Consider the following 24,657-nt stretch of genomic DNA (forward strand, 5'->3'; position numbering starts at 1 on the left):
GTTTTTTGCTTGAACAATGCTGCCCAGCACAGTGACTATCGCACGCATATATCGATAAATGAAGATCAATATGAAAGCGCGCGAGCTTTAATCAGATTTGTCCGCCTATAGAAAACTAACGGAACTGAAAGTCTCTGTGAATTTGTTATTCTCCGAAAAGCCGCGCAGTTTTCTTTTATGTGGTTAAAGCTGTGTGACTTACCTTAAGGAACCAAAAAATGCACGAAATAGAGGATTTGAAATTGGTGAGTATTTAAAGTGAACAGCTAGTAAATTGAAGACTATACTACTGGAGATTTCAGTTAGATCAGCAGCTATCGAAAATAGCTCGCGAAAGATATAATTGCCGAAAAAAGAATACAACTTCGTTTGTTTTATGCACAAATGAAATGGCCAACGAAGACGAGAAAGTCAAACAATGCAACCCAAAGAAAAAACAACAGCAGTGAGTATTTAGTTCGCATGTATAGATCACCAAACCAATGTATATCCCCTCCAGACTTTTATCCCTGATGCGGACTTTGCCATATTATCCGCCGAGTAACGAAATGCTACAGGCAAACACAAACAAGAATTTGTGCGCAAATAATAGTGTCTTCGCCGAATTCATGCAGACCAAACGCTTGGAGTTTTACAATGTGTGCTCCGTGATGCAAACGCTGTTAACCATAGAGGATCTGTCCACTATGGAGCTGTACGCCCAACTGATCCAAATTGATGTGCCTGTGCAGCGGGTCTCCAAGCAGAAATATGAAATTACACTCAAGAGCACGCCCGTGAATGCAGAGGACTTTGTTGCTCCCAATGTGGACGAAGTGGTGCTGGTGCCCAAGGCAAGCCTGTTGGCATCTCCACTACCCAAACAATTGGTGCTAGCCTTGCTTCCGCATCCTCATGAAGATTTGGAGCCGGACGATCCAATGTTCCGGCATGTGGCTAGTGTGGAGCAGGTCAGCTGCACCTCTGTTCACTTGCGATTCAGCCGAAAACACAAAGCGGTCTTGTCAGGACAGCGCTTCTACGCCATAATCCGCTCCAGACGCCTTACAATGCGATACATGTATCGCGCACTCGATCTGCTCCAGGAGAGCCCCTTGGTGCGCCGCTACCTATTTCCGTTTCCCAGCTGGCTGACCCAGCTTGTGGACAATTCTCAGATTAAGGTATGTCAGGACGGCAATCTGCCTAGTTGGATGCAAGGAAGGCCACAAGAGCCGGCTACTCCAACCTCGTTCTCTCTTCTTAATTCGACCATCAATTCTAACGCTGAGCAGTTAGAGGCCGTACAACGCATTGTTGCGGGACCAAGTACCCAGGGACCATACATTCTGTTCGGACCACCAGGTATTAATGATGATTTGGGATTTGATCATAAACGGATATCGAAAAACGATTAAAATATAATCTTTGGAGAAAAGTATACTTTCGCTTACAAGGGCAAAGTAAATTTGTGCTAAGGTGGAGATGATCTTTCCCAAAGTAAAATATTTTCCAGTTTTTTACATTTCACTCTTTTTTACAATTTTTTTTTGTGACTACATATATAACTACTACTACGTTTTACAGGCACTGGTAAGACCACTGCCATTGTGGAGGCCATTCTACAGCTGCGCCTTCGACAACCACATAGTCGTATCCTCGTAACCGCCGGTTCGAACTCAGCATGTGACACAATCGCCCTGAAGCTTTGCGAGTATATAGAAAGCAACATCCGTCTCCAGAAGCACTTTGCCCGACAGAAGCTGCCCGAACCCGATCACCAGTTGATCCGCGTGTACTCGCGCTCCATTTATGAGAAGGGCCTTGCGTCCGTGCCGCCACTGCTGCTGAAAAATTCCAATTGCTCGAAGGGCATCTATGAGTATATGGGAGCTTTACGTATTATAAAGTACGGCATAACCGTGGCCACACTCTGCACAGTGGGACACTTCGTCACTGATAACCTTGGCAGGTACAACTACTTCACCCACATTTTCATCGACGAGGCGGGCGCTTCCACTGAACCCGAGGCCTTAATCGGTATTATGGGTATTAAGCAGACAGCAGATTGCCATGTGATTTTGTCCGGTGATCATAAGCAGCTCGGCGCCGTGATAAAAAGTAATCGGGCCGCTTCTTTGGGATTAAGCCGGTCTCTAATGGAGAGGCTCCTCCAATCCGATTGCTACAAATCTGATGAGAATGGAAACTACGATCGCACCCTGCAGACGCGTCTATGTCGTAACTATCGATCCCATCCGCAGATTGTGCGCCTGTTTAATAGGCTCTACTATAACGGAGAGCTAAAAGCTCAGGCTCCTGCTATTGATGTGAATCTAGCTGCCAAATGTAGCGTTCTACCGAATCCACAGTTCCCGATAATATTTCAGGCCACTCATGGAGTAACCAACCGGAAGCAGAACTCCACCAGCTCTTACAATTCTTTGGAGGCAGAAGTTATATGTTGGTATGTAAAACGCCTGATAAACGATCGCCTGGTCGGACAGGAGGACATCGGAATTATTGCGCCGTATACGGCTCAGGGTAAACTAGTTACCAAGCTACTCCAAAGACAGGGACACCCAAATGTAGAGGTGGGCAGCGTGGAGACCTATCAGGGTCGCGAAAAGACCATAATCATTGCTTGTTTGGTTAAATCATTTACAAACATGGGATTTATTCGCAGTCCTCGTCGTGTAAACGTTCTTCTGTCCAGAGCTAAAGCACTTCTGATCTTGGTTGGCAATCCGGTCACCCTTCGTCATCATCGGGACTTCAAGTTTGTAATCAAAGAGTGCAAAAAACATGGCACATATCTCTTCAAGAAGAGGGGCTCTGAGCAGAGACTGAACCACATTAAGGCAGATGAATCGAACGAGAGGTCGAGCAGTGAGCCGGAGGACGAAGACGAGGAGCTTATTCCTTCGTATGCCAGTATGCCACAGCGCACTAATGTGGACATTCAGAAAATCAAAGCGCACCTGACCAATGAGCTTAAGATATTAATGTCAAAATTGTCGATATATAATATTGAAACGATCAACGGATCTTAAAATCTGCGCCTGCGTTTTATAACTGAAACTGCAGTAATTGTAAGACTTATGTATAAGCTGTAGACTAAGTGGAAAATGTAAAAGTTCAAGGCGTTAGTGTGTCCATAATATGATCCTCTTGAAGAGATGTGATGAAACCAAATCAAATTTATTCGATGCTCAGGCAGCACCAAAATATTCTAAGCTATCCCACATCTGTAAACCTGAAGTTTTTGTTTTGTTTTAATGTTAGTTTCTGATAACAATAGATATAGACTACGTTACGAAGAAGAATATCCAAGATATTCCATTTGGCGTCCTGCAAGTGGAAAAAGAAAAACGTTTGATTCAAGCTTTGTGTAAGAAATGGACCAATGGAATCCAAACGGATGCGTTCTTATGAATGTTAAGTCAAATTCGTCATTTTAATCAAGTTTTTTTTTTTTTATATTCAACCAAATCGGTGATTCGAATCCATATTTATCATATATATTTATATATATTTAAGCAGTGTCTATATAATTAGTAAAATACAAATACAATGGAGTTGCTGCGTTAGGTATTGAAAAAATGTTTAAAAATAGTTTTGCTCTTGTCGCGATGGATATTCAAATGTTTTTTTTTTAACGCTATTCTTTAAATTCGTTCAGTCTTTGTTAATCAACAACTTTGTTAAAGTGTTTATTTTTTGTTTACGTTGAGTTGCATTTTTTGCTTGCTTTTTTGTATTTTAAGCAATTGAAGATGAGAAATATGTGTAAGATAGAAATGCCAAGTTTAGTTCGATTAATTAAAGTTTGCTCGACATAAAACCTTTGTTTTGCTTCATTTGGTTCGTATTAAAATATATATTATTTGTATTATTCTGTATAGAAGCGGTGTTAGCGCTCTTCGCAAACTGCTTGCGTTTAACAACTACATTTGGTATATATTTAAGATCCCAAAACCAATCCAGGAGGACGTCTTCATTCCGGGCTAGTGTTCATTTTCTGTGTTTTGTGAGTGGTGTCAGCTACTGATAACAATGGCTACGTGGGGTTAATCTAAAGTTCAGCACGCCTCAAGCCGCAATCCATGCAGAACTTTGCGGTCTCGAATATGAACTTGGAGCCACATTCGTAGCAGTAATTGGACTTCTTACTTGAGCTCATGGACGAGGTGCTCATCAGTGAATTCTCTGACGTTGTAGGTGTCATCGGTACATTGTTGTTGGTTGTGTTGTAACCTGATGGTGTTGGGATTTTAGGCTGCTGCTGCTGATGCTGAAGCTGCTGCTGATGATGGAGCTGCTGCTGCTCCTGTTGGTAGTTGTAGTTGCAGTTCATTTGCTGCATCTGTTGCTGCTGCTGCATCTGTTGCATCTGCTGCTGCTTCTGCTGATCTTGCTGCAGTGGCTGTTGATAGTTGTAGTTGATGTTCTGCTGCTGTTTTGGATTTGTTGCAAAAGAGTGTTCGGATCCGCTACTGTACGACTCGCCTCCTTCGCCATTGTTGTTTCCACATTCTGGTGCAAAGAGACGCTGGCGAGCCTTCAGGGTGCCATAATCAGTGTGTGCCTGCGTGGAGGCATCGATCATGCAGCTGGCCAGCTTGGCACTGGCCGTATGTGGACGCATCAATCCCTGGGACTGTAGTGTGCCGGCTTGGAGTTCAGAGGAGCGTTGTCGCGACAAGCTATAAGGTGAGTTGCTGCTACAAGTGGTTATAATGGAATATATATCAATACATTGCATACTGTCATTTTAAGAAAACCTTACCTGCCGTATGCTGAATCCGAGCTTAGCTTGGAGCTGGCTCCTCGACGTAAACCCTGCGACGAGGACACGGGATAGCCATCCAGACTACTTAACTCATCTGAATCCGCCGACGGTGACGGAGTCATTGGCGAGCTGGCCACGACCTGGTGTGTTGGATTTGAAGAAGGGAGCCCACTACTGGAGCGCTGCGGTTCCTCGCCTCTACCGCCGTTACTTCCGATAAGCTGGCGCCGCATGGAGGCACTGGCCTCCTCGCCCATAAGCCGGAACTCGCTATGCATCTGCTGGATCAGATTCTTGGCATTGTTCAGCTGCACGTTGGGCGCCAATCCGGATCCGCTCGAGGATGGGGCCAGCCGGTTGGTAGATTGGCTGGCCTGATCCCTGGGCTCGTTTCCGGCGTCCTCCGTGTCGCTGATCTTGCTAAACCTTGCGTGTTCCGGCTCGTTTCCGTTTTCAATGTGCAGGACATCGATGTGCGCCTGGGCATTGCCCACCATGTGGCGCAGTGAATCGGGCGAAATGGGTGAGCGACCCTGAGCATTGGCCTCCGTCTCAATGCTAATAAAAATCTCTCGCTTTCTTTGATCATCGTCGGCCGGCCGTTTCTCCATCTCCTGGCGGCTCTTCTCCTCCTGGCTGCTGGCATTGGAAGCATTCGACTGCTGCCGTTGCAGTTTGTCTTCGGACATTTTTGAATCAGACCTGTGGGCGTGATTGTCTTTAATCTTGGACTGGTGACTAAGTGGTGTAATCTGTGTGGCTGTCGTCTGTAGCGTCGAAGTCGCTTTCTGGAACGAGCGTTGTCTGCTCGTCGAGCGATTCATGAGGAATTCGCGACAGTCCTTGAACAACGGGAATTGCTCGTCGTCATTCTCGTTCTCGAATGAGGAGAGGAACTCCTCGAAGTCAAAATCATCGAAGGTGGGCATGGCGTTGTGCACCATGGGCATGACCAGCGGCAGCGGATTGGCCAGTAGCTGTTTCTGCTGTTGCTGCCAGCACTGTTCGTCGTACTCCATGGACGAGCGGTTGGCCTCATCGTCTGCCGAGCAGCCCGATGAAGCATCCGCATCCTCTGGCGAGGCATCGTACAGAAACTGGTTCCGTCCCAATCGCATCTTCCGCTTCAGCAGGTTCCTGGCCTCACCGGATTGCCTCCGTTCGTGGGTGATGGTGGACTGGGAGCTACTCCTGCTCCGGCCTTGGGACAACTGCTGGGGCGTGGAGCTGGCATCCGAGGATATACCACTGTTTACATGTAGATTATCAAAGGCGTTTATCAGCTTGGGATCTATGTAATCGCCTGCCACAGAGCCCGATCCTGACCCCAGACCCGTTTCCCTCTTCGGTCCAAAGATGCTTTCCAGCTTGATGGGCGTAAGGGGAGCCGGTGAGTTCTTCGCCGCCTTGCTGATGGGCTCCAATCGAAGCGGAGTGGCCACCGGTGGATAGTTGACCTCTTTAACCAAACCTGGCGAAACGGGCACCGTTGTTGGAGTTAATGGTGGCAACTGTGTGGGAGTACTGTGTACCAAGCTCTTCGCAGAGTTCTGTTTGCTCAGCGTGTTGCTCTTGTCTTTTTGCTCCTTGCTGGTCAACTGGCTGGCGGCTGCCAGCTCAGCCGCCTTGCCATTCAGCTGCTCCAGCTCGTGCTCGTACTTGAGGAACACAGCCAGGGAGTCAGTTTTGGCCACACTGCGGGCGGCCTGAGGAGAGGGGGATGCGTTGCTGGCTTCACTGGTTCCACCCACGGGCAATTTAAGCAGTTGCTTTCGGTTGGAGGCACTGGTATCCCGGCGCACGACTCTTGGGCTGTGAAAGTCATTGCCGCATGCGGCTCTTACCGGCATCTCGTCGAACTCCTCTGGTTTAAGGAAATTGGTGGAGATGGGTCCCTCATCGGACAGACCCCGCTGAATGGTGGGGCGATAGTTGGTGGCAAACAACGGCCGGCTGTTCAGCATGGGCGTACGACGTGGCCCTCTCAGCGATGAAGTACGTCGAAAATTGGAAGTCGGAGTGGTCTTTTGGGTAACCTGAACGGGCTTACCGACTGCCGTGGTCAATGAAGTGGTCATGGCGATACTGGGTGTGGCTGTGGGTGTGCTGGTTGCTGTAGGTGTCAATGTTCTAGTAGCTTTGGTGGTGGTCACCTCTTCCTCTGGCGGCGGCGTGCTGGGTGAGCAAAGCTCCTCCAGCTGCCGCTTAGCCGAGAGGAAGGGATCGTATTTGTCCCCCAGGCCGCTGTTAAAAAAGATTGCAAACGGTTAAGTAAACATTATATACGGTATGGTACGATATGATGAACCGCCCATTAGTGCTCTGTCTGGCTGTCGTCTGGGGAGGAATGGATGGATTATTTGGCTCTTATTTGGGATACAAACCTATTTGAACGACGCTTGGCATTAAGTGCCTTGAAGTACGCAATAGCACTTTCGTTATTCTCAAGGGATCCACGACGACTGACGTTGCTATTTTGTTTGGTCAAAGGCGGCAGCCTTAGTTCCCGTTCCGCCTCTGGTTGCTCCTCATCATGTTCACTGTGGCTATCTAACAGCTCAGGATTGCGGATGGGACTGGAGTTTGAACGAGCCCTCTCTATCAGTTTTGCTGCTCGAGCCATTAGGTCATCACCTTTGGGTTCCTCATCTAGATCACTGGTATAATTATCCGTTCCGTCCTCCTCCGGTTCGTAGTCCTGCCTCTCATTTCCCATCTGTAGTCTTGGGAGAACTGTTTGGCCTATGGATTGGTTGATGGCCTCAAAGCTTTCCTTTAAATCTGACATTGGCAAAGCTCGTTTGGGCTCCGAGTTAGTCATCACCTGGGAAGAGCGACCTGATTTCTTCTGGGGTCGGCATACCGTGCGCATGGTTGCAGTTTCTAGCTTGATCTGAATCTCTGACCTTGGCGACTCCTCCTCGGATCCGGAGTATATCTTTGACTGATTTCTCTGCATGGGCACCAGGCTGGACTGTACGTCTTTGGAAATAGCTGAACATGACGATTGCAGGGCACGCAACTCCAGATCGGGGTTCTCCTTGGTGCGAATTCGACGATGTGCCTGACGCACTAGGGTTGCTGATGAGTGGTGCTTGGAGACCAGACTACCGATTCCCTGCTCATCCATTTCCACATTGCAAATGGGCGTGCCGCCTGATGTGGAACCGCATGGAGGATGGAAGGGTTTTAGACTCGGGTTAGACTAAGTTTTACAAAAAAAATTTTCCTCGAATATTCGGAGTATTACTTTGTGGTTTTGTGTAGAAAATTGATGTTACTTTTGCGCCCTTCAATCGATATTCCCCACTTCTATTCTCCCACCCATATATTTCATTTGATACCCTCTATTTGTTCGACTCCTAATCTTATTAAAACCCAACTGAAGCCACCCTGCACCTGGACAACGCCTTCTCTTAATGCTTCGCTGATCTTTCGAATGCTTCGATGCGGCGCGCACTAATTAACGATCATGAAATGGTTCCGGGTTCTTAGATCTTAAATGCATCAGTGTTTTAGTGTTTAATTGGAGAACTGCATGGCACTTACAGTGGGCAGCTCTCGTAGGGATTGGTGAATACCAAGTCAGAAGTTCAACCCATACCTTTGCGCTTGATTAACCCATTGAGCTCGTCAAATGTCATGGTTACTTGGGGTAGGCAGATCTGCTTTTCGACCCCATCTAGTTTATCCGTTTTGGGCCCTCTCTTGCGTCGTCTAGCTGGCTGGAGAACTGGCGCCTCCACGCAATCGAGCTTGGCCAACTGGAGAGCATCTCCACCGCCGTTCCGCCTCAGCTGCTCCATGGTCTCGTCAATTTCGTTGCAGGATTCCCGCTGAGTGCGCTTGGAACGGCGCAGTGCAGATCGTTCCTTAGGTGGCGGCGGTGATGGTGGATCCTCATTGAACAGATTTACTTGGTTCTGGGTAACCGTGGAGTTTGCTTTGGCACGACTTCCTGCTCGCGAGCTGGTGACTTGAGCTTGAGTGCTGAGGATCATTTTGGGGATGAGTGAAGATCGCTGATCGAAGAACTAACTACGGTGTGTTGAGACTACACGACGGTGGCAATAATTGCTATCAAAAGGTTACGATTACGATTACGCTTTACGGGATTAATCAAGGACGACTAAGATAGAACCAGAAGAGCATTGGGGGTTAGGACTACCTATCTAAGAGAAATCTATGGATTTCGGAAACCCTCTACTTACATATCACTGTGCACGGACGACGTCATCGAATGGGACATCAGATTTGGCTTGGGTGTTGTCATCTCGCCCGCTTCCAGAACCTCCTCGTGGTTACCGGAGTACTTATCTCTGGCGAGGGATCTCTTGGTTCTGTCAAACATCGCGGTCAATTAAATAATAGCAACAAAATAAATTGAAACGGGAAAACAAAAACGTGTGTTAAGTAGATAGATCACAGGGTGTCAACTAAATCCAGGCTTACTTCAGATTGGGGGGCCTATACTGCTTCCTGGCCTCCAGGCGCTCCTTGGCCTTGCTGGTCTCCTGGCTGTTGGTGGACTTCATGGTGGCCTGAATAGCCTTTTCCTTACACCATTCTACGTGGCGATCAAATGCCTTGGGATTAAAGGTACGATCGCAGTGGGGGCAACGATCGCAGGCAGGTGCCTTGATCCGCTTGGCCAGAGATCGTTCGCGGACGAGGGGAGCAGCCGGAGCAGCTGGAGCAGCTGGAGCAGTCGAAGCAGCAGGTGCCACAGCTGGAGCCTCCGTTGCCGAGTTAGAGGAAAGTGTGGATGCTGCCTTGCGCATGGAGGCTCGGGCAGTGGAGCGCACCATCTCCGTTTGAGACTTTCGACGAACTGGCAGTGGTGAGTTCACTGGCTGGAATCGGTAGGAAACGTACATACTTAGTGGTTGCAAAAGTCTTTATGAAGTCTAATCTATATATGGAATATTTGTCTAAGAAGCTGCTATATTTGGATTACTGATAGTGTTGCGGTCAGAAACCAGAAAGATATCATTGGGTAAAAACATAAATGTGAGTATCTTATTTTTAATAACACATATTAATCTCTCAATAAAAAAATGTCTACATTTTTACAGAGATGTACTCACCTCTGGAGCAGCATTTACTGACGTGGTTTCGCGACTGGTGATCGGAGGAGATGGTATTCCGACAGTGCGTTCCGCACTGGGAAGGCCAAAGTTCTTGGGCAGCACGTACGTGGAGAGAGCGGTTCCATCGCGGCGTTGGCGCGACGAGTCGAAGATCTTGCGCTTCTTGGAGGCCTTCTCGCAGATGACGACGTGCTTGCGCAGCGCGTCCACGACGAAGGTGCGACTGCAGCAGGGACAGGGTGTCAGCTGTGTTAACTGCTCGGGCACGTACTCCGGCACCGGAAGGGAGGATCCGGAGGTCAGTGGCGGCGGGGCAGGCAAATCATCCTCTGCGCCCCGCCTAGAGTCTTCGGTCTCGGGATCCGTGGTGCTGCTTGTTGCTGTGGATGCGTCCAAAAGATGGATAGGTTAGTTGGGAATCGAATTTCGACAGGGGTTTCTGTTAGCTACGAGCACTTTGGCAATGTTTGTTAGATGAGGTGAGGGGTTCAAAAGAGGAGTGTGTCTCAGATTAAACAAATCAACAATAGAAAGGATAGGAGTATTAAACTGTCAGTTGATTTTATAAACTTGGAATTATCACTGGAAAATTAAACTAGTAAATTACTACAAATATTTAACATAAAACAAAATGAAAATTGAATATTACCCTATAAAAATAAGATTTAATTAACATATAAATGAAAAGGTTGTTTTGAAATTAAGTTGGTAGTGCAGTAGATCCGATATCTAGATCAAAAGGGCTTGGCTCTTACAGGGAAAGTTCGGTAATGGGAAAAGCCCAGTCACTTTCCCAGTGAAAATGGCTGGCAGCCAAGTGAAAAACACCCGCTGGCAGATTCATGGTCGATTGTTTTTTGGGCGACAAATTGTCTGTCCCAGCAATAAATCCACAAAAAATGCAGAAACAATGGAGCAGTCCCAGCCCCAAATAATTTATAGCTATTATTTTGGTTCGTCTTTGGCGATCAGCCTATAAATTGCTATTTATCTTCTGGTCCCAGACTGATGAAATGTGGCTCTGTCCAAATTGGGCAGCTGGTCTCAGCCAAAACTCTTTTGCTTTTGGCCTGTGGGCGGGAATTGTATCTCAAAGATCGAGTATCTGGTATCTCGCGGATAGCAGGTGCCACCGTCGGCCCACGAACCAGAACTTGATTATTGGATCAGTTTTTCTAATGTTTATTCTTTACGCTAATTTACCTTAATTTCTAAACAAACATATTAGATTCCTTAGAAATTCGAAGTGTTTGGGTAAAAATATCAATTCTTACAGTCTTTCTAAGAATACGTTCAACGAGAACGAGGTTTATTTGGAATCATATAAGCTCAAAACATTATTTTCCATTGCTTTCAATTAAAGAACAACAATTGAATTGTAATCAAGGTTTTTAGGTTTTATTCTTTGTAAGACGACTGTACTAGTTTCCTATTCCGCCAACAGAGGAATATTTCTTTAGCTGAGCTACAAAAAACTCCCTTTGCTTTTATTCCCTTTGGGGAATAATAATTAGAAGCACCAGTGGAGGCGGCCACTAATCACAGAGACGATGGAAATCCAATTACCATGTCAGATTGTGATTACATCAATCAGCGACACGCACAAGACAAGAGCAGCAGAATTTCCGCAACATCTTGAGAGCATTATGTCTCATTTCCATTTGAATCAATGCAAAGTTGTGTGTTACGCATATTATTCATATTATTCCAACATAATCCTCGGCGCTGAGAAGTGGGTGAATTGTGCTATCTATCTAGCCGTCTGTCTTGTGCTAATGATGCTTGGGAGCATATATGCACTATGTGCATCCACTTGAGATATTTAAAAATACAACCACCAGAGCCTCCACGTCCCATCAGATCTTTAGCGGATCTCGAGCGATGGAGCCGAGGGACTTTTAAATGGTCAAGAGTTTACTAGATCAAAAGTTGAAAGCCATTGAGGCGAGTGATGAATGCCATTGTGAATCTAGTCGAATATGGTATTTCGGCTTGCCCAATCCCTGGCCCATCTTTCTGTTTGGTTAGTCTAGTCTTAGGCATTTCCATACCTCGTTGTCTTTGCGGCAGGTTGTTGGGCAATCTCCATAAGCCACTTAAGCCGTCAGTGGGCCCATAAATGTATTTATGTGTGTGCAATATGGTAAAAGCGTAATACAAACAGTTTCCCTGTTCCCAGGCCAAGCAGCTTTCAGGTTCTTGGCTAGTCTCTGAACTTCTGACCCTGTGACACCCAAGAAGTATGGCCGTGGAAACTAAAACCGAGGACTTGGCACCTCGGAACGGGTAAGCAGGGAACCAGACGGGCTTGCTCGCACTTGGCAAAAAAGTCAAAACATAACTTTTGAATTGACTTTAAGTTGAAAAACCCCTAAACCGCAGATAAATACTTATTTCATATTAGGGGACTTAATAATATGGGAATGTGTCACAGAACTTTTGTTTATGAACTTTAACATTATCAATTATAATGATTCATTGAAAATTTATACGTTCTACAATGGATATCTTTTCCGTAGTCCCGAAAAACGAGATTAATTTACGAATTCTTTAAACTAAACAACTAAACCCACACATTCATCAAAGCTTTAAGTTACAGTTAAATTGAAGAAAACCCAAAATGACATCATGCTCTGGCCGAGATTTGATAAGCGAAAGGAGTCAACGAAGAGGTCACCATGGATGGAGATTAAACAATTGGAACAGATGTGGGCAGCAGGCGATTTGGCTGAGATTTTACCCACAGCTTTCACCTCAGACTAAACGTTTCATTAAGCAGAAATGAGTTGTTAATTTGTACTGGAAATTACTTGATTTAATTGCTGCATTTGTAGTCACAGTTTCTGTAGGATTGGCATGCAAATTATTAGTCAGGCAGTTAGTGGCCACATCGATCTTATTGACAACAATCAAGACGCGTTGCAGTTGATTGCCTGGCGCATTGTTAGTTAATGTTGCTGCTGCTGTTGCTGTTGCAACTGTTGCTGCTGCTGCAGATGCTTCAGATGCTACATCCGACTCACTTGGCTTGGCATTTCCCAGCTTTTTGCTGCTGCTGCTGTTGCGTTTCATGGAAAATGTGTTGCGAACGCGCGAAAACGTTGACAGCTGTTGCTGCTGCGATTTTTGTTGCTGCTGTTGCTGCAGCTGATGCGCCTCACTAAACTGCAACGAGTTGAAAGAACCTTGCAGCGGCTGCTGTTCGAAAACGTTAATGCTGCCACTTCCATTCCCATTTTCGTGCTCATTTTCCTTTTCGTTGCCGAAACTGAGCTGTCCATTTTCACCGGCCAGCAGATCGGTTAATTGCTGGTACTCCTCGTAAGCAATGCGACTGTGTCGCTTGTTGATTTTGGCCAAGGGCTGCGGCTTCTGCGACTTGGACTTGAAGATCTTCTGCCACATTTTCTTGCTCATTGTTAGGCGGTATTTATTCACTCATGTGTAATCAAAGCTACTTTCGAACGCATTTCGAGCGAACTTCACGCGCCGGCTTCTCGTGCTCAACTAAACGGCAGCAGCAACATCGACGGCACAAAGCTCGCGCAGCAACATGTTGCACGACATTATAAATAGTTGCACTCCAGTTTTGGTACGAGTGTGGGTGTTGTTGTTTGTGCTTGCGCTTGTGTTGTGTGGGGCTGGTGCTATTAACAAAGGCCACGATTCTGTTCCGACTCCCTCGCTCTCGACGGGATTTGAGTTGTCTACTGGCGGCTGGTCTCTGCTGTCTTTACGGCTGATTTATTTAAAGCCGCCACCGCCGGCGACGTCAAATGTTGCTGAACCCTCGACTACTTGGGCATTATTCACTCTCTGCCAGAATGGCTGCAAATTTCCCAGTGCCAGCAATTCCAGTTCCAAATTGAAATCTCACCCGCCACGGCCGATCAGTCAATCAGTTAACCGACTTCAAAGAGAGCCCATTTCCTGGGCTAATGGGAATCGGTACACCACGACTGGGTGTTGCCCCCACACATGTGCAATTATGTCCACTTTTGGGGCATGAAACACATCCACTTACTGCCACTGCTGCTGTTGCATAAGTGTGCCAAAAAAGGTGGCCGCCGTTGGAGTTGCAACTGGCAAGCAGCACCACCAGCAACATTTGGCGACCCCAGCAACATGCGGTGTTGCAGCCGCTACACATAAATAAGCAGCTGGCCGCAGAGTTGGAGACACTTTCGGTGGACTTTATATAAATCAGGGGCATCACAGCTGGGCAAATCAGTTCGTGGAAATGCACTGGGAGTCTGTGATGTTCTAAATCATGGAATAAGTTCTTAAATTCCGGCGCAAAACATTTTAAAAGGCTAATAGTTCCAGACCATGTATCCTGTTGAATCAAAGAGTTTTCTTCTATGGGATATGTGATTTTTTATTGCATATTTTATATGTAATGGGTTGTTTATTATTTATAAAAATAATCTTAATTATTTAATTTTAGAACTTTATGAAGAACTTTATCTAAAACTTTAGTAAGGTAAACTTTTTAAAGATACTATTGATCTTGACCAAAAAATGCCTATATTTCGTTTAGTGTAATTTATGCTAAACTATGTTTGGCTGATCTTGAAATCATATAGTCTCTGACACTCGTTTGCAGTGCATTCCATATTCGATTTTCGCCTACATTCGGTTCACCATATTCGTATCTCCTTTCCATCTCTTTTCGCTGTTTCTGTTTTTAATTGAAATGCGAATGCACTTTTGAGCATCGCTCTGCTCGGGCCAAACGATCCCCATTTGTTGATGCTATAAATCTGGGTATATATATATCATACGTCGAATATATATGTTGCAGCATCCGCTGACGTCACTAGGCTGTGGAACTCTCTTACGCAAGTTGCCTTGACATAAGACCAAAAGTTCGTTTTTAAACGTGCCAAAAACCAGGCTGAATTATTAGTCAATTCATGAACTTGAGGTTCTAGCCATTCTCAAGGATATTTATATTTATATCCGGTTTATCGAACCAACAACTTCCGTTTCGCAGGACTTTGGGTGGGGAGGAAGTGGGTGGCATGGGTGGTTTTCGGGTGGCGTAGGCGGCATCGTTTGTGGTCGCCCACGCGTCGCGACTTTGAGTTTTGGATAATCTCTTATAATTGTCACGCTTCGAGAGCGCCAACGAAAATAGAAGATCTGTTGCAGTTGCATATGGTCGCTTTATTTTTGTGGAGTGGGGGATCTGTTGCACATAGAAGTATCTCGCTCTGGCAATTTTCACGGTGCAGCCGCATGCCCTCAGGAAATCGGTTTTAAAAAGGGGCGCGTGCTTATAAATAGTCAAAGTTCTAGAATCTAGATGATGTGCGGATGGCGTTTTGGGGGCAAGGCGGCGACACGACCGAAGAACTATATTTTTATAGTGAACTTAAAACTTTATGTTTCCCATGCACTGCTACAAAAAGAATATGGAATAAAATCGATTTCAGTAATATGTTGAGGTTGCCTTCGTCACTAGTTTTTACCACGATTAGAGGTGACTTTGTTTGATAGCTTTTACTGTTCTTTCAACTTAAGGAAAATGCAGTAGTGGGATAAAAAAAGTGTCAATTTAGAGTGTAACGACTTTACATTAGAAATAAATCATTAACTTGATTTTAATAGCTAATTAAAGTCACTCGTTGGACCAACTTCAGATGAATCTTTTTACTCAACAGGAATCTGCGCCCAAGATCTATAAATATTGTGCTAGTGTATTAGAGACTTCTTCGATAGATAGACTTGGCGACATTTCGATGGCCCCTGAATCTTCACCTGCGCTCTCTTTCTAACCCAGCTATACTCCATCTCCCTCTGACAGACAAAGAACACACTTCACATATCAACAACATAGGGCCGTCGTATTTTTCACTAATTAAGTTCTATTTCTTCCAGTCGTCATTTGCCCATGGGTCCCCCAATCGCCCCTTCGATGTTCTAATGAAACCATTTCAGTTCATTGGCGCTGAATGTTTTCTTGTTTTTGGTTTTTCTTTTTTTTTATTTTGAGTTTTTCCCATCGCAGGCATTTTTGCAGATTGCACAATTTTCCCTGTGTTTTCAGTTTTCCTTTGTATTTTTTTGTTTCTGTCTTCGGTTCTGTTTGTAACTTGGTGAGTTCGATGTTGTTGCAACAAATTGAAGTTGATTTGTTTGTTGTTGGCAGTGCTGATTGGCTTTTGGAAAGTGTGAAATACTTTTGTGTTTGTATCCAATACGATTTTGTGTGTTTTCAGCTTTTCCATCATTTGTTTTGCATTTCTTTTTTGGAGTGTGAGAAGAATTGGGCCGCTAATTGAGGTAGGTAATTTCCAATTGGATTTGGAACACCTTCGATCGATAGGTGAAGCCAAACGATTAGCAATTCAATTTGTGAGGCGCTTAGTCTTTCAATTCAATTCAGTAAATTAAATTGAAATTTGAAAGGGACTAAGTGTTTTAGTGATTTGGTAGGCGATTAAAATTAATTGTGTTATAATCAATTTAAAAATGATTTAGGTAAAGCTATATTTTATATTATATATTAGTCAACTTCGCTAGCCAATTTAAAATATTTTTGTTTCGAGCTTCCAAAACGTAATATAAGAAATATAAAAAGTAGTAGCTAACTTTCAGCACGACAACACTGCTTACTACTCTTTTTCAAAGCTTTTTCAAGCTTTTTGGATTTGGATTTGCGGCTGTTAGCTGTTTTCAAATTTGTTTCTGGGCTGCAAATAATTATGCCCATATGTTTGTGTCCACTTCAAATGGACATTTAATTGAAAAACCGCAATTCATCAATGACCAATTTATTCAATGGCACAACTCATCCCTTACAGATAAGTGACTTGCAAGAGATTTTGAAAAACAGGTTTTTGCAAAGCACAATTAACACCTTCATATGAAATGCCAATACGAAAACTGGTTGGGATTTTGACTTTGGAACTGATTCTATGTTCGTTTCATGGGACTGGTAAGCCGCTTGTGCTTGTGCCACCAAAAGTGGTTCAATGTCAAGGAAATTCATCGGATTAGCAGAGAGAGGGTAGTATTTTCGAGTGGGCCGAGGGAAGTGGGTCAACTGTCTGTCGTTTAGGCCATATATATACATACGTATATATGTGTGTATATAGGAACAGGCCATTACTGTCAGTTGGTAGGGCGACAATGGAATAGTTTTTCGTACTTATTTATTAGCATTATCGGAAACTTGTTAAAACTGGCACGCAAATCTGCCGGCCAGACGTGACTGACATGGCTAAAACCGACTAGAAATCGGTCGAAAAACCCGATTTCTGTCAGGCAGTTGGCATATTTATCTGCCATATAAATATGGGCTATAACATGAGCGAAGCTTTTTGCTTCTGTCAATCTTTAATTGAATTATTCTCGATTGCTGCGCAAAACAAACATTTTGGTGTCCAACTTGGGTTGAATTTCTTGTTTTGGGTTGGTCTTTAATTTAATTAAAACTCATGTGATTCTTTTTGTGTATTTCTTTCATTTTTCGAGTCTTTGGCTGCTTACTGCAAATGGAAATTGACATAGATATGTCATTTGGCGTTGTTGTCAATTGCTTGGCTTCTGTTTGTTGTGTTTAATTTCGATTTTTAAATGCCTTCCACGTTTTCAGTGTTTGATTTGGTTGAGAGCTTTTTGTGCGTTTTGCTCATTTTTGCAATACTATATAGTATTTGCAATAATAATAACTGATGTCATCTCGGTCTCTTTGGGTGATAGAAAGCTGGGGTTTTGTTATATTCAAGCGGCTTCTTTCATTAAAAGGAGCTTTTTTGATGGGGTTTTCACATCCACCCTCCTAATAATGAATAATGCTTTGCTTTTTTACAAAATATATTTTTTATATTCCTACATTAATATTTTGAGTCCTCTCTATATCCGCCGGAAAAATCCCTTAAAATCTTTGACAACTACACACTTTTAAAAACCTAACAAAAATTTTAATAACCCCTGTTCTTTGCTTTGCCATTGGAATACCATGCTTAGATGGTCATAAAAAGTGACTTCATGCTTTATTGAGTTCATTATAAATTCAAATCGGCTCCCTCTCCTCTTGGTTATTGGCTTTAAGTGGTTTCCTAAACACTTCCTCTAACACAGCCGGAGTTTGAGTTTCTTTGCCTGGGGCTGCATGCCAAGTGCTTTTTTTTGGAGATTTTTATATTGTGCGCCTGCGCGGAAGTGGCATGAGTATTTGAGTATTTTGAATTAGCCGTACATTGTTTGCATTCACATTGTATGCATTTTTCCCAAATGTACTGGAGAAATACCTTACCTAATTACTATATTTATTTAAATAGATAGTATACAAATTTACTATCGGTTGGAAAGTGAAATAGATTTCCATCGACTCTTTAGGAACTCAAACCAGAAATCTTTTATATAACATAATGATGGTTAATTTCTTTCAGTGCAATGATAGTTTATGGTTTTTTGTGTGGGAAATCGATTGACAAGCTCCCTACGCTGGGCTTACAGTTGTAATTGGCCAAAGTACTTACCAAAATCGAAGTGGTACATGGTGGGCATTTCGCGGGGTGTGGTGGTTCGCGTTATGGAGCTATGGTGGTGGAGCAGCGGAGTGGGCGGCGGGGTGGCGATGAAAATCGGCTCCAGGGCCCTCCTGCTCTGCTCCGAGGTGGCCATCCTCCGCAATTTATGCAACTAACTTGCTTTTAATTTGGCTATATCTTCCGCTTGCAGTTGGGCAAGTTTGTGGGGAGAAAAACGCGAACGCGTCTTTAGTCGCGGGCGTTTAAAAGCGCGCCAAACTCTCGTTTGCTCCACATGCAAGTTGAAGTGTTTTCTTAGCTTTTCCCGTTTTGTTCGTGTTTTGCTGGTGCTTTACTTAATATTCATTAATGATTAATTAATCATATTTCGTTTTCACTGCACTTTCAAAAAATCATACAAAAAGGCTTTGGAAACACTTTTGCCTAATGTATCTTTTGTTGTTTTCACAATATCTTTTTTTCCATGCACGCTATTTTTTTTAGGTTTTTTTTCTTATTTTTGGTTTTTGCGTTTTTATTGTATGATTGGTTCACATTTGAAATTCGCTTTGTTAGTCGCAGGTTTCCACCAAAATCCTATGGAAATGAATGCGCTGGATGGCATATAATTTTGGGTCTGCAATTGCTGTTGGATTTATCCGAGAGTTGCGATCGGAGCTCGGCGCTGGGTTTCCCCTTCTACCCCGTTTCAAAGTTCGTTGTCGTCTGTTTTTACGAATATCTGCAAAAGGTCAGAGCGTGAGATATAAATTTTAAGTAAGTGAGTTTTAGCAGATAGATATTTCATTATAAGTCAGCAGGTCTTAGTCTTAGCAGTATGTATTACTGAATTTCAAATTTCTGATCTTAGCTTAAAAATATTATTTACATAATAAGTAAGAAGTTTGTTCTTCTTATGTTTAGTAGACCAGTTTTGTAAGCTGTTTGTATATTTTTTCCTGTTTTGTGGAAATAAGCTGCCATAAAAAACCAACTCAAATCATTACTAGTTCTTCTCGGAATGTGACGTTTAAACAAAATTCGAAATACCGAACAAACATTCACCAATGGGCTAAGCGCACATTAGCTAATTTGCAAATATCCACAGCGAAACACAGTGAACTGCAGGAGCGTGTATCTAATGGATACGCAAAGCAGAGAATATGATGAAATCAGCTAAACTTAGATTGCGAATTCACGAACTGCTTTTTCGCTTTTGGGGCTTGGCTCACGCAATCGCTGAAGAAAGGGAGGGAAACGGAGCGGGAGAAAGGGTGATTGAATAGTTTTTCCTAATAGGCCACTTAATTACCGTTAACTTTTCGTTTCAGCCACAAAAATTCGCTTTCGACGGGAGATATCCCGGCGTGTTGCGCAGTTGAAACGAGACTGAAAATCTACAAAAAAAACCGCGAGAACCAACATTTTTCTCAGCCTCTCTTAATTGCGAAATGAAAGTGAGCATTAAAAGCAATTGAAGATCTTTTGTGTGCGAGCATATCTCCCACAAGTTTGGCAAACTTTGAGATACAAAAGAATATCGCACACTAAAAGTGATGGGAGAGAAACTTTTTATTCGGGTTCATTTGGTACATCAATTACAATCTAACCCAAAGATACAAATAAAATGATATTGTGGAAATAATGTAAGATTTGCAACCCATGCTCATTAGTACTACTAGAACTGCCCAAGGCCAAACAATAAATAATACCCAACTCATTAGCAATCAAATAGAGATTTAACTAAGCTGCCAATCCAACCCACACTTTTCCAGCCAAAGAATATTTTCAGATCTGAAGATGTCTTTCTATATCCGCAGATAAACTAATCTAATGACACGCTTGTCGATATCTATGTTAGGCGACAACTAAATCTATAAATCTTAATAGACGTCGACAGACGCTATGTGTGCTATATAGAACAAGTTTCTTGTTGGATAATTGCTGGGCTCACTTGAAGCGATAAACTCGTTTGGATATTTACATGTTCCCGAGTTAATTTATGCCCCGCCACTCCAAGCGAACCCCAACCAATTTACCAGTTTCTATGCGTAGATAAGGCCTCAAATTTTATGTTAGATTATTGTGCATAATTCGAGTTGAAAGGTTTGCCGCGCCCTCCCTCCACTGTTATGCATATGAAGTGACTCGGAACAGTCATATCGACCATATTGGGATAGGGCTGCTGAGCTGCTGGAGGACGTGCTCTGAATCCATCCGGAAAATCAAGTGAGTAATGCCATTGGAGATTTCAGTTATTGGGGTTCCGTGCTCATACATGAGTGAAGAGTGCCTTTGAGCAACATTAAGATATAAGTGAATTAAAAGGAAAAAATAACCAAAAACCGCAGTCGTGCTGTGACTCTTTCAAACTGGTTTCCATATAAAGCTAATTTATTTATTTATTATTATCCCAGCCACATTATCATCTTCATCATCATCTTTTCCGCCACCCACTCATGTCATTCCAAGACGTTGACGAACTTTATCTTGATCTTACTTCATATATATTGTATAAATATATCAAAAATGCAGCTCCCACGCTTTAACATTTCAAGCCTAATGCTCACACACTCAAATTTAAATGATGACAAAGTGTTGGGAGTATCTTGAACCAGGTTTCGGAATAATCACAACTTGCGAAATTAGCACACTTGTGCTGCCAAAATGGTTTAGAAACTAGAATGGGAGCATTGAACCAGCTGGGCCTGTAAACAAATGCTCCGTCTTGGGTTTCCACCTCGGAATTTGTCCAAAGCCGTGACAGCTGTCGCAAGCCGCCTCCGAGTCTAAAAGTTCCCCAAGTCTGGGGCCTAACAAGTGCAGCATTGTCGTTCCATTTGGACAGGCTCACCTTCAAAGTGGCTGCGACAAACGCACTCTTCTATATACATACTTTATATATATATATATACTACAAGAAAACTGCATTCTGCATCACTTTCGATTTGGCACAGTAACAGATGCAAGGCACCAGCGTGCGTGAAGGTCGCTTGGGATGCCGGAGGTGTCGGTTTACACAGATCTCTTGGGTCTGGAGTGGGGGTTACTCCTTATCGAACATGTGTGCTGAGCCGAGTTTCAGTTTCTGTTTACCGTCGCACTCAGCTTTATCAGTTATTTGTTGTTAAGTGGTATTGCAAAAGAGTCAACAAATGCTGATCCTTCTGTTTAAAAGATACACATTTTGCCTTTTATTTATAAGATATATGAAGATATAAGAAATATTAAGCAGAAAGGTGGAAAACTGGTGAGTACGTTTACTGCGTTATTTGTTGTTCAAATTAAGAGTGATTTATCACCACTCACTTGAAGTGCCACTATGGCTAATTGTGTATTTCTCCCCTGTTTTTACTATAATGTAGAGTAGCTATATATATTTGCATAGCTTTGGCATTAGATTCATTGGCTAATTGAGTTAATCTATCGACATGAGCATTTGCCTTTCAGCGGAATCAATTAAAGTTGTTATTGATTGTAGCTGGGGAAATGTGAAACCTGCTAGTAGCACCCTTTAAAACCGCACTATTAGCATGGAGGTTCCACTCAAATTACCAGAAAGCGATTAACCACAGATTATAAACGTTTCCATAATTAATGCAGCCGCTTTTTGGCCAATTTGAAAGCTTTCGCTGGGCGAGAAGAAAGCCATAAACTGTAGTCACAGTCGGTTTGCTTCGTTAGCCGCGCTGATGTCATTGATGGCAATCATCTGAGCTTGGTGAGTCCGCTTAGAAGTCGTCAACACGTCACTCCAGTCTACGTTCTAGTGTCTCTGGGGATTGCGCGAAGGTTAGCCAGAATCTCGAAACAAAACGAGGCACATTTCCAGAGGCGTGTTCGGATCTCAATTTCAAATTAGAACCCAGTACGAACGAGGCACTTTGTCAATAATACTCGCATGTAAAGTACTCGAGTTTGATGTTAATTGCGATGTACTCACACACATCAGATACAGATACACAGATGTATCTGCTGTTTATGCAAATCTTTTGCCATCGCCAAAAGCGGTGGAAAAGCATTTGCTGCCTCTTGTGATTGCCGTTTATTGGACTTTTTGGAGCGTTGCAAATATGCATGGCAAATAGCTTACCGACTGTGAAATACTCCTAGATTGGCGTTTTTTTAGCTTTGTCCGAAAAAATAAAAATATGGAAATAAATAGGGGGATTGTGGAAGTGAAGGGAACGTTAATTAATTAATTGCAGGCTCGTATATTCCGTTTGTTAATAAACTTGGGCAGATTGATTGCGGACTTTAGATAGATGAACTTCAAAACTCCCTAGCTTAAATATGTATATTTTTTTTAGTCCTAATATATTTTATATTTAACTATAATTACAAGATATAACGAACACATTTGTTCTATGTATAACCTTATATCTCATTAAAAGCTTTCGAATGTTCGACTTGTACTTTGTTGATCTTTCAGCATAAGCTATTCATGAGATATTTACCTGCAAAGTCAACACTGTAGGGTTTTGGCTCCAAACTGCGTCGCGAAATTCCGAACGATAATTAACAGCAAACTTAACGAGCTCCAAACAAATGGTAAACAGTGGACTGGGCGTCCGCCTCCACAGTGAAGCCTCCTAGTACTGCCCCCATTAATCAGTTACTTGGCCTCGATCTGCAATTAGCACAAATGAAATGGGCAACCAGGAGCCATGAAAATGGGAAATTCCAGGCTTTCCTACGCTCGTTTCGACATTATCGATTAAACACCGAAAGGAGCAGCGAAAGTTCTGGGAAAACATGGGCTATAAATGGTGTAATGACGCCAGACACTAAAGCCGCGCCCAGCTGGCCACTCGCCGGAACAAATGTCCCTGGTGGACAGGGGGTTGCCTGGGTGGCCCGACTTGGCATTGCCATTATTGTTGTTGGGTGGCAAACAACTCCGGCCGGAATGGTGGATGTGATGGTGGACTTGTTGTGACCGGCTGGCGGCTTGCGGGTTGCCATGGCAAGAAATGCACATGCGAGTAGCTCCAAACTTTTAGATCTGACCGGGCATGGGTATGGATACTCGTGTGTGTGTGAAAGGGTGCTGCCCCATTGATTGCCCCATTGCATGCCAACTTTTGACCAAACAAAGAAACCCATCAAAACTGCGGACAAATCAAAAGTTATTGCGCGAAATTGGAGCAAGAGTGCCATACAACCTAAAGATACATACATATACATATGTATGTGCGCGGTCATATCTTATCTGCTAGATAAAATACATAATACTGGGCGAAAAATCGGAAAAAAGTAGAAGAACCTTATCTTCTCGTTAGGAGGCGGGGGTTTGGCATATCAAGATGTAAACATAATATGAGCCTTGGATATGCCATGGGAACTTAAGGAGATTTCGATTCGAATGCTTCATAAATTTGTGGATATTCTGCGCAAGATTTCAATATTTACTCAGCTCCGATACGATAAGATTAAGATAAGTGTGTCTAGAAAATATATTCAAGTATATTTACATAGTGAGTCAGGAAGCAACACGTCAGATGGGTGAGTTGTAATTACCTAATTAAATTAACATTTTACAGTACCCATGTTTTCAACTGCATACAATAGATATTGTAACACGATTACGTGGAATACACCTCATCTACCAATCAACGGAATAAACTATATTTTTCCCATCTTTGTTATGGCAGGTATTGCGATCCTCGCTCGAGAACCAGTTAATTGTTTAAACAAAGTTTGGTTTACTTTCCTATAGACGCCTATTTCCTCTGCTATGTATTCGAGCTCGTATGTTTACCTTATCGATACTGAATGAACAATTCATGATGATGATGATGTGGTTGCTGGTGACTTAATAATTGGCTATTAATATGGCATTTAACTTATCGCCGCCAAATCAACAACAGATTCCACGGGGAATTGAGTTACTGTTTCACCTGTAGTCCGCTTGCTTGGAAATTACCTTGAAGTGCACTCCTTTCCTATCGAGTGGCTAAGTAATTGAAATTCCGCAATGTGCACTCAATGAAAACCGCTTAGACAGCTGAACGATGGGCTAATTCACTCCATATCATATCATAACACAATAGCACATACATACGCGAGGGTTAAAACGGAAACTATACACAGTTATAGCCAACTTGGGCGCCACCTTACTCCAATAAGAACTGCTTAGATCGGCCTTATAGAGTGTGCATTTCGAAATGTGTGATTTATGCAACTATTTTGTGGAAATCAGGTTTACTTCCCAATATTTTTATATATTTTTTTCAACGTTTTGTTTTAACAAGGAAGGTGGATAACTTGTCACACCCGCGACGAAAGCGGCAGCGATTTGAACGTCTCGGCG

General features: G+C 43.3%; 2 protein-coding genes across 12 annotated transcripts; one reads left to right on the plus strand and one right to left on the minus strand.

Moving 5' to 3' along the window:
* The first annotated feature begins 12 nt into the window (after positions 1-12).
* On the plus strand, positions 13-3,590 carry LOC117138573 (putative helicase mov-10-B.2). The gene is made up of 4 exons (XM_033300744.1): positions 13-245; positions 303-445; positions 500-1,344; positions 1,567-3,590. Exons 1-4 carry the CDS (start codon positions 219-221, stop codon positions 3,030-3,032), a joined length of 2,481 nt encoding a protein of 826 aa, XP_033156635.1. The 5' UTR covers positions 13-218; the 3' UTR covers positions 3,033-3,590.
* A 36-nt stretch (positions 3,591-3,626) lies between these two features.
* LOC117138569 (probable serine/threonine-protein kinase yakA) lies at positions 3,627-24,645 on the minus strand. 11 transcript variants are annotated; one of them, XM_033300737.1, is made up of 9 exons: positions 24,271-24,645; positions 18,354-19,086; positions 9,859-10,241; positions 9,224-9,624; positions 8,983-9,111; positions 8,376-8,761; positions 7,156-7,927; positions 4,769-5,473; positions 3,627-4,703 (listed from the first exon to the last, which is right to left on the minus strand). In XM_033300737.1, the coding sequence occupies exons 2-9, from the start codon at positions 18,496-18,498 to the stop codon at positions 4,055-4,057; spliced, it is 3,570 nt and encodes a 1,189-aa protein (XP_033156628.1). In that variant the 5' UTR covers positions 18,499-19,086; positions 24,271-24,645; the 3' UTR covers positions 3,627-4,054. The 11 variants fall into 11 exon arrangements, with proteins under 11 accessions (XP_033156628.1, XP_033156627.1, XP_033156631.1 ...); XM_033300736.1 differs by lacking the exons at positions 18,354-19,086; positions 24,271-24,645 and adding an exon at positions 12,885-13,357; XM_033300740.1 differs by lacking the exons at positions 18,354-19,086; positions 24,271-24,645 and adding an exon at positions 12,885-13,357 and having other exon boundaries at positions 4,769-7,015.
* Positions 24,646-24,657: the final 12 nt, after the last annotated feature.

The sequence above is a fragment of the Drosophila mauritiana genome, chromosome 2R (genome assembly GCF_004382145.1).
Source record: "Drosophila mauritiana strain mau12 chromosome 2R, ASM438214v1, whole genome shotgun sequence".
NCBI lineage: Eukaryota > Metazoa > Arthropoda > Insecta > Diptera > Drosophilidae > Drosophila > Drosophila mauritiana.